This window comes from Cariama cristata, unplaced genomic scaffold (assembly GCF_000690535.1).
Source record: "Cariama cristata isolate BGI_N322 unplaced genomic scaffold, ASM69053v1 scaffold5385, whole genome shotgun sequence".
Taxonomy (NCBI): domain Eukaryota; kingdom Metazoa; phylum Chordata; class Aves; order Cariamiformes; family Cariamidae; genus Cariama; species Cariama cristata.
In genome coordinates, this window is record NW_009617988.1 from 9405 (window position 1) to 19929 (window position 10525).

Here is a 10525-nt window from a genome sequence, read left to right on the forward strand (position 1 = left end):
CTGAAGCCAGGCTACGGGGTGTGCTAATACTTTGCCGGTGAGAGTGATTAGGGAGCATGCTTGAGCCTGTAAAGTAGACGTTCTCAGTTACTTGGGATGGTAGAGCTGTCAGCCATAGAGTACCTTCATGAGCAGTCCTGGTTTAGGTCTTTTGCAGAATCTTATCTGTCAGCACTCCAAATACTTTGGAGCCAAATCACCTTTTGAAATGACACTGAGTCTCGAGCCTCCTTTTAATCAGCCAAAGGGACTTGGCTCCTGCATCACGTAAGCTGATGAACATTGAAGAGCAAGGGATGGTACGGGGCAGTCCTGACTCCTGACAACACCGACGTGCCGGTGATGTTCTGAAGTGCTCCTGGGTCTCAGATCACTTCAGCATACTAAATCACTTTCCTCTGTGGCCTCCGCTTACTTTTCTCCTCTTGTCGCTAAGGAGTGTGAGAAGAACTGAAGGATGGTTTTCATTTCCCATGATTTTGGAGTGTCCCTATGAAAGTTAATTTTAAAGAGGTGGGAGTGACCCTCCCTCATAATCCATCCCTTTCAAGATGACCACCTAAAACTACATAAGGAACATGTACCAGTCTGCACACCAGCTACCTCTGGTGTCACTGTGCCTGTAGGGCCTCACTTGCACCCATTCAAAGTGAGTATTTTCCACGAAGACAGTACAGCTGTCAGAGGAGTGCCTGGAGTGAGACCTGTTTTTCCAGAGCCAAGCCTTATCTGGATGATGGGCGAGCGTAGAGACAACATGAAGGGAATCTGATAGCACAGCTCGAAGGCATGTGATAAAGCTCCCTTAAAATGGCGTTTTCATGAGTGCTGCTCAAGTCAGACAATATCCCTTTGTTGGAATGATGTGACTGCATGGAAGTCTGAGGTCTGACCCAAGCTGTGCTGCAGCCATTGATGCAGTGACCAACTATTGACCTCTTAATCCATTTTTCTGGGAGGGGACCTGTTTGATTTGTGCATCTTCCAATTTCTGCTACAGCTGTGGCATATTTCTGCTGACCATTTCAGTTTGCTTGGACAAACAGCAGGGCTAAGAATGCTTGTGAGATGGTTTACAGTTTTGGGTGAAGTCTCTCTGGCTTCCGTGTGGTTGATGGTTGGTGTCACATGTCAGGGAGCCTTGTACATTTTTCAAGCCAGCTCAGGGGAACTGAGCAAAGTCTCCTGACAACTTACTCCTTAGTTGCTGAGTTGTTCTCAGCTTCTGCCTGTGGTGATGTACTTCCACTTTGTTTCTTTGGGAGGGGTGAGAGGAAGAAGGGGAAGGTTTCTGGGCAAGCTGGCACAGCAGAATGATGCCCTAAGCAAGTGGTCCCACCCAACGCGGGCAAAGCAGTGGCTGTTCCCCAGCTGAGATTGTGACGGGGTCCCACCCAGCCTCTGAAGCCTCCTAAAGAGCAAAATTGGGATGGCTTAGCAGCCCATGGGAGGTCTTTCAGGTTTCCAGAGCTCGGTGGGGCGCAGGGGATGGAAGATTGCTGTTCTACAAGCATCAGTCCTAGGCAAATGTTAACATGTTGGCCTCCCCGCCTGCTCTTGAAAAAAAACGCTTGCTTCCTCCAAAAGCAGCTCCACCTCACACCAATACGTCTGTGCTGACACAGGCTGATGTTACCCTGCTGGGTGTGGGAAGAGGGCATGGTCCTCTGTTCGTTTAGCACAGGCATGGTTGCATATGGAAATGAGTTTTCCTTGGAAAGGCAGAGCACCTGCTCCCAGTCTTACCTGCTGCAAAGGGACTGAGGGCTTTGGGACTAATCCTTTAGTGAAACTGAGTCCAAGCATCCAAGCTAATCCGCAAATTGGTTTAATTTTGCCAGCAGGTTCCCCAGGTTTGAGGCCGAGAGCCATGTAGTGTAAATTCCATGGGATCCCGCCATGGTGTATTTTCACTTTTGTAGCTTTCCTGCCCGTTCACTTAAGACAAGCACTGGACTATTTGACAACACAATAAAATGGGTTGTCTGCATATTAAACTAAGTGCTGTGAATGCAAACATTGCAGCATACCCAGTTAACCTCTCCTGTAGGTTAAACAAGTTTCTTGCTTTATTTGTAGTGTAAGAACAGAAGATCACCTCTTAGCAATGGTCTAAACAGCTCTTGCAAGCCAAAAGGGAGACTGCAGATGTTTGACATCTGGGGTTATTTAGAGGAAATAAAATTAGGCTTTTGCTAGCCATTGCTCTGTTAGAGGATCTCTGATATAAAAGGGAAATAGAGAGAAAGCATCAAGTAAAAATACATATGTATGTGTGTTTGTGTGTGTAATTCATGTTTTCCTCCAGGCAACACACTGGGGACAGGTAATCCTACTTTAATAATTTGGCCTTACAGGATCTAATATGAAGCTCTTTGAAGCCAGGAGCATTTCTGTGATTTCTGTGGTCAGGCCCAGAAACAAAACCCTGAGCTCATTGCTGCTGTGGCGGATACGTCCGTATTTCAAAAAGCATTTTCCTTTGGCTGCACCTGAGCAAAACTGATGTCCTCGTGAGAAAGTGTTTGGTCTGGAAAAAAAGTACTTTTAGCCTTCTGAACCGTCCCGTTGATTTCTCACACCTTAGTGCAACCCACACAAAACAGAGCCAGGCTGGTGGTCTGGTGAGACAGAGGATGGCTGTTGTTCCTGGGCAAAAGGAGACGACCAGCTCCTGGGGCTCAAGTGACTGTGTCTCCGTGTCTTCCAGGTGAATCTGGATGGAGATGGTCAGGCTGACAAACCCGGTCACAGCCCTTCAGTCTGCTACCCCGGGGCAGCCTCAGAGGCATGAAAAGAAGTAGGGCACCCAGAGCAACACAGGGGATTTGAAACCCCCAACCAGAGGAATTTTAATTCCTCTGGGTCAGATCTGATCGTGTCTTCAGGTGGTGTTTTTTCGATTGATTTGAAGAGTGCTGCCTGCTTCTTTTCCTTCAGCTGAGTTTTCAAGGGGTAGTAAAGCACTTCCAGGGGTGAAGGGTAGCTGCAGAGGCTGACAGCTGAACACACCAGCTGCCTGCCCTTCGTAGTTGCAGATTTCTGAGAACTGAAAATCGTTCTTTTATCTTTTATCTTTGAGTGGTTTTTTCCCCATCTCTCTTCTCAGAGTGTTTAGAGGAAAGGGACATTGTCTCCAGAATGACAGTGGTGACCTGTGGGTGGATGGAGGAGGCATCACAGCCCTTCTCTGACGGGGCCCACCATTACCAAGACATCTTGGGAAGTCCTCTGTCACCACACATTGTCATCCACTCCCGTTCACCCCATGGATTTGGGGTGGGCTTTTTTTGCCTCTCCAAGTGGGGATATATTTGGAGAGCTAGGGCAGGGTGTGTGCATGCGTGGGACTGTATTTCTTCATGGAGTGATACCCGAGGCAAGCTGATTTGAGTGTCTTGATGTGTTATTCATTGCCTTTGTCCTTACTTTGGTATCTGTTTCCTTTCTTCATCAGGAAAATGGGAGCCACTGCCCCAGTGTGACCTGTCTCTAAAGTACACCAAAACAAAGACCACCCATCCCTCAGACACCTCCCACTATGGATGGCTTGGTTGAGCAGAACAGCGTGCTAATGCACAATAAGATCACCGAAGCTGGGAAAAGGAATGGTTTAATTAATACAAGGAACTTGGTGGCAGAGAGCCGAGATGGTCTGGTCTCTGTGTACCCAACCCCCCAGTACCAGAGCCACCGAGCGGGCAGCCTTTCCTCTCCAAGCTGCCTGGAGAACGGCAGGAATGACCCCGTCCAGCAGCTCCTGGACCCCAACATGCTGCAGCAGACGGTGGAGTCTCACTACCGGCCCAACATCATCCTCTACTCAGAGAACGTGCTGCGCTCGTGGGGCGAGAGCATTGGCTCGGAGTGCTGTGAAACGACCTTCATCGAGGACCGCTCTCCCACCAAAGACAGCCTGGAGTACCCGGACAGCAAGTTCATCGATCTCTCAGCCGATGACATCAAGATTCACACCCTCTCCTATGATGTGGAGGAAGAGGAGGATTTCCAGGAGCTAGAGGTCAGATGTCATTTGGGATATGTGGGGAAAGCTGGGGGGAGGTGAGGATATTTGGGGTTAAGTGTATAGCCTCCAAGAGCTGGTCTGCAGGAGATCAGCTGCTTTGGAAGCTGATCTGCATGGGATCAGTGGTATCATTCTCTCCTCCAGCCAGGACGGTGAGCAATCGCTCATCTTTATTTGTTGGGTAACGTCCCAACTCTGTGGACACTAATGGCAAAATTCCTACTGGCCCTAACGGAGATCAGCATTTCCCTCCTGCCCCTGAATGGGCTGGTCAGAAACTGCAGAAGACCTATGATGTGCTTAAATGCTGTGTAAGGTTGGGGCTGGGACCATCTGTCCATGTACATGGAGCTTGTCTTAGTCAACAGGCCAGCATCACCTCTTGCTTTCTCCTGACTTGCGCTGGGCATAAAGCAGATTGTTTTGCCTACTGGCTCAAGCACAAAACATTTCTGTCTCTGAATGAACACAAAATCATAAGTCTTTGGGTTTCAAGCTGCAATGAATTCCGTGTCTCTGAAATAAAAGATTTTATTTCTGATGGAGTGAAACACTTCATTAAATCTCAAATGCAATGTTTTCTTTTAGGTTCCTGTGCTTCGTTGATTTCTCACAGTAAAGTAAGATACATTTTGTTCTCCAAACGGGGCAGACTATGGAAATCAACTTCATTCTTTCTTAAATGATGCATTTTTTACTTTAAAAAATCTTTTTGGCTTTGGCTGAAACCAGCTGCCCAAGTGCAACACAGATTTGCGTTTGCCAGCGTGTGTGGGAATGGAGGGTGTGCATAATGCTGCTGATCCCAAAACTTTCTCCAGCATTGACCACAGACTCCTAACCTAGTGAAGACCATTTGAGATCAAGTTGAGATCAAGTTGAGATCAAGAGACTATTTGCTCATGTTTCTCTGTTGCAGGGGTTTTCTCTGCTGAGACCTAACAAGTCCTTAAACTTCTATTTTCACCTCCTATAATACCAGAGTCTCACCCTGTGATCAGCACAGGGACAACCCAACAAGAGCCTGACTTCTCTTTTATTCTCTTTTCTCTCTGTATTGATAAGGTAGGAAGAGAGAGGTGTTTTTCCCAGTGTGTGCCGGTAATGCAGTATTCAATGCCTCTGCAGGGAGACAAGAAGTTTCTCTCTGAGGCATGTGAGGGTGTTAGCTCAAATCACACCCTTCTACAGCATTTCAAAATTGGCTGTGGGAAGTCTCGTTTTCCTAATCAAAACAAAATCCCTAGTTGCTGCCTTTTTGCCCTAGTTTCTCTGATGCAGTAGTGATGCAAGTGACTGTAGCAGGCATGTCATTGCCTAATGGTGTTATTGACACATCTGGCCTGACATTTAGGCAGCAAAAAAAATATCTCCCTCTTGTCAATCCAAATCCAGCAGGATCTTCTTTAGCCAGCTGTTGGAGAATAGGCTAAAAAAAGGCCAGGAAAATGAGCAGGACAAGGAAAAAATGTTTTATACCAAGAATCTTTTCCCTTTTCTTGCCGGGATTTTTAAGGTACCTTTGTATTGTAGGACCCTTGATCTGGGTGTCTCTTGAAAGTGGTACTGTAGGAGCTTGATCAGCTTTTCATCAAGAATATTTGTTTCTAGCAAACCACCTGTAAAACAAGGTCTGAAACAAGTGACTTCATCCTTCCCCTCCCCAGATCTCAAGCGGAGAAAGGAGGGAGCCTTTTCAAATTTTGGTACCATGCAGTGCCACTGTGTGCATCCTTTTCCCTGGGTCCTCCTTCTTTCTGACCTATTTCTCTGGGCTGTGGTCTCCTGAGGTCATACGTGTCCCTTCTTAAATGGGTATACCACATCTGGCACCATGGATTCTCAGCCTCACTTAACTCCGCAGGATGTTACTGTGCTAATAAAGAGAGAGGAGTATGGACAGCCATCCTGACCTACACGTACAAAGTGCTCAGAAGAGGACAACGTTCACAAAGTACACACCCATGCGTCTTCCTTTCATCTGTATCGGTGTTTTTCCTCCACCAGGAGAACAGAGCAAGGGAGGAGAAAATGAGGGAAGGTCCGGGGAAGGACCTGCCTGACTGGAAACATGTGCATTGCTGGGATTGCTGGAAGCCCCTGCTTCTAGCCTAGGATCAGTCTGCATCGCTGTGCTACTTGGCCAACCCAGCGTAGCATCGCATTTTTCACACTTCTCCGTGAACCAGACCCAAAATGAACACCTGCACTCAGCACAAGGGGTCTCAGCGTGGGGAGCAACTTCCACCCCAGGAAGGTCCAAATTCTTCAATGCAGCCAGTCATGCCAAAATGTGAGAAGGCGAGGAGAGATGCATTTGACAGCACAAGATCAGTAAAAAAGGTGATTGCTGTGTTGTGTTCTTCTGGTTCCTATGTGGACAGATGCTGTATCTAGATGGCCAGATGCATGAGACCCTCCTGGGCTTGGCTAGTACAGACATTCATTACAGACGTGGCCTCGCCTGTTGACACTCCAGGAATGGAAACAAAGTATTTGAGGCCAGCAGCCACTGAGTAGGGGAATGTTAACTACATAAAAATTTGCCTATCTGTCCAAGTGAGAAAAACAGCACCTGAATCACACAGCATGAGTCTGGCCCACTAGAAAGCTTTTTTCCCCACCAGTTACTGACAAGAAGTAATTTTAAAATTACTTATAGATCCGAAGTGGGGTGGAAAGCATTAGTACCAGGTCTGGGAGCAGAAGTTAAAAGGAGAACAATGAAACAGGGTGATACAGCAGAGGTGCAAGGTTTTGCTTCCCTGCTGTGACAGCCTTGAAGGCTTTGATTCTGCCATCGAGGATGCACAGCACATTGCGGAGTATCTTGCCACATCGTCATGCCACAGCTCATTGAGGGATGGGAGCTGCATAGTATAAGGGCAGAAGAGCTCAGTTCTTGAAAGGGTTTTTTGTTGTAATGTATCTGCTTTGGCACCTCTTTCTGGGAGAAAACTAAAAATAGCCCCTTTTTGCAAACATTAGCAAAGAGGGGAGCTTTGTGCACAACAGCAGTTGTCCTTTGAAAACAAGGCTACTGCATGTTCTCCACGTGTCAGGGCAAAGCAAGGTGATTCCCAACTTGGACATCTCAGTAAAATGCCTTCTGGGAGACAGAACAACCCTGGGATTGTGAGTCGTTTCTCTTCCCCTACATCTCTCTGGCACTGCCTGTCTTATTGCAGAGCACTTGCCTAGAGGTTTTCAGGACTGGGTATTTAGTTTCTTAGAAATGCAGAAAAAACGAACTCCTCCCTTTGTAGTGACCCCCCGCCCCCCCATGCAATACTTGCAGGAGTCCATGGACTCATGCAGAAAATAGTTTTACTGTGGGTCAGTGTGTTTTTGCCAGAGTTTTGTTTTTGAAGAGAGCTGGGTTCTTGATAATCAGAAAGGTTGTTGCTCTCTTGCAGAAAACTTCACCACAGTGAAAAATTCTGGGAAAAAAAACCCCAACTATTTTGACTGACAGCAGTGATTTGGTTTTGGTTTGAAGAGCCAACCCAGCCAGGCTGCAGGGGTTGCAGTTCTGTTACCTGTCATCCCCGCCGGGATGGGTCTATCCAGCTCAGCAATGTCTCTGACAAGTTGCTTAGAAGGAGACACCTTCTTCCCTCCCCAAGCCCAGGAACTCTGAAGAACCTGGGAGATGTAGCAGAGGAACAGGAGACATCCTAAGCAGGGGTCCCGCGCGTCACTGCGACAACATGGCCATGCTTAACTTATTATTATTTTTAATAGCAGTTTTTCTCAGGTACTGGTGTAATGTTATTCAGACTTCCTATGAAAATCATAATTGTCTGGAGGGAAAAACATTTCTGAAACAGCTCTCATTAACATATACAGCCGCACTTTGCCCCAGCAATTATCAGGCATGAAAGCAAAAGGCTGCACATTCTGCCAAATCTTTAAACTTCTCTCTTCGGTGCCCATCCCTGAAATCAAATGATTCCCTATTTAGGTATCTCTGGAATGCTTATAAATATCTTATGAGTTCTTTACGCCACAACTAATGGACAGAAAACTTGTCAAATGTGGCAGCGGTGAAATACCACATGAATTCCTAGCTGAAATACCCTCCTGCTAGAGTTCATGTGTAAATGCAGTGCCATCTTTTATCCAGAAACATCATTTGTCATATTACACTCCTGCTAGTTTTCCTCCTAACCCCTAGATAGATGGCTTATTTAGAGAAACCCAAGCTATTGATGGCAGCAAATGGAATTATTCATATGTGTTGTGTAAAAGAATACATCTGAGCTCTCTCAAAATCCTTTTTCTTTTTCCCAGCAATGTCTGAAACAATCTCTGAAAATGAAATAAATAGAATGTTCTGGGGAGTGAAAGAAGAAAGCAAATGTAATGCTTTCAAGCTAAACCTTCCTTCTTTTTTTCCCCTACAAATTGCTGGATGCTGCTGTGAAACTCATCCCTTGGATGTGAGAATGAGTGTAGAGAAAGAAGGTGGATCCTAAGCCATGTCCTGTTTGTTTAACGCCTCTTCTCAACATTCCCAAGCATCTCCTGGCCGTGTCTCCTCTGCCACATGAAGAGAAGGCCCTGGAGGGGTTTATGCATGTCGAGTCCCATGACACGCATGCTTTCTCTGGATGCTTCCAGCTTGCTCAGGCTTGGATGGTCTTGCATCGCGCTGATAAGACCTGAGCTGCTGTGTCCTCAGCCTCCCCTGGGAGCAGGTTTCCAGAAAGTACGTTCGGAGCATGGTGGGGTTCCCCTTCCAGAGAGCTCCTTCAGGGTCTTGCACCTTGTTTTCACTGGTGAATTCACTGGTCATCGCAGTGCTCTTGTGAGGTGGGGAAACGGTATTTTCTGCATTCTGCATCTGGGGAACTGAAGAAAACTGTGCAGTACATGTCTTGCCCAAGCTCATCTAGGGATGTGTTGTGGATCCGGGAATGTCATCCTGGTTTCTTTTGTCCTGTGGCACGTGCTTAGAAGAACACAGGGACATGGGATAAGGTCACAGGGAAATATGGAGGCATTTGGGCTCTTAGACCTGTCTGAGTTTGTGGATTGCATTAGTTTATTTTGGGTACTGAGGTGGCATGCCAGTGGAGGAGAACTCTGGAAGGACTGCACAAAACTGACTGGAAAAATGTGTTTCAATGTAAATTAATGGAAACTAGTACATTTATGGAAAAATAATCTAAATCATGTGAACTCAAGGCTGAGCTCATAACTCTGAACTACAACTTGGGAAAGAGACCGTGGAGAAATCATTGTCAGTGCTGTGAAGTCCCACAGAACAGTGTGCAGGGCAAGCCAGTAAGTCAGCAAAATGTTGGGTACCTTAAAGAGCGGTGTTGAAAACAAAGCAAAGCGCTGGCAGAATTTTGCCACTGTATTAAACCTTAGTGCAGTCTGCTTTCTTAAGGGGGATGGACAATTGTGGTCCCCACTTCTTAAGGACATTGTGGAGACAGAAAAGAGTAAAGAAAATGATCAAGTGGAAGTAGCAGCCTCCTTACAAGGAGTGGTGGAAAAGGTTGGAACTGTCCATTTTGCAGGGTGGAGGTGGCCAAGGGCCAAGGGCTGTATGAACTGGTTGCAGAAGATCTTGAAGGTGAAGGAAGAGGTGAATGCAGACCCACTGTTCACCAAACCTGCAATATTAGAAGCAGGGGACACTTGCGGGAGCTAGTAAGATATTGATTTAACACAGATAACAAAAAATTGTTGTTCACACATGGGGTAGTGAACACTTGGTGACTTGCTGCCAGAAGAGGTTATGGCACATCAGCAAGTTCAAAAGGGATTAGACAGATTCATGGATGAGAAATCCATAAACAAATATTAAAAGGAATTGGCAAAGCTTTTCTTTCTAATACCTTCTTACACAACAGTTTTGGGTGCTGGGGAAGCACAAGGGATGGACTGCAAAGTGTCCAGGTTTATGTCATGTCCTGCTGCTGCTGTCAGAGGCAGGGCATGGGGCTCAATGGGCCATTGGTCCAACCAGATGGGACAGACTTTATGTCCCTGGATTCCTTCACAGGCACGTTATTAACAGGTTACAAGAGTGATTACACTTCATTCGCATTTGATTTATTTTTTCTCCCTTAAAGGAGAAGCCACTGGAGTCTGGAGATACTGAGCCCTTCCGAGGGATATTAACCTTTATTAGCCAGCCCTAGGTGAAGGGAGCATGGCTGGGAAGTCACCTTCAGCAGTCTCCAAGTGCCCTCCTATGAATCTTGATAATAGCAGCCAGGGCCCAGAGCGATTCCCTTTCTCATCATCACTTCCCTGAGTTTTCAGACTGATGCTATGCAGCGAGGTCCCTGGGCTCCAGCCTGTAAGTGGCAGGATCTCTGGATGAGCCACGCGCTGTCGTTTGCAGAAGGTGAGGATGGGACACACTTCTTTGAGGACTACACCACAAAGGACGCTGTCTCAGCTCTGAATCAAAAAGAGGACAACCGTGAAGGGCCACCCCCCCTGCCCCAGCCTGAGCAGTGTACTGCTGCTCTTCCT

At 46.8% G+C, this 10525-nt stretch overlaps 1 protein-coding gene across 1 annotated transcript in view; it reads left to right on the forward strand.

The window, feature by feature from the left end:
• Positions 1-3541: 3541 nt before the first annotated feature.
• The window catches only part of SYNDIG1 (synapse differentiation inducing 1), a gene marked incomplete at its 3' end in the record, with an annotated part of 14396 nt that continues 7412 nt past the window's right edge, over positions 3542-10525 (forward strand). The window contains exon 1 of the mRNA XM_009700679.1: positions 3542-4021. Coding sequence (XP_009698981.1) covers positions 3542-4021 — 480 coding nt within the window. The remainder of the gene's footprint in view (positions 4022-10525) is intronic.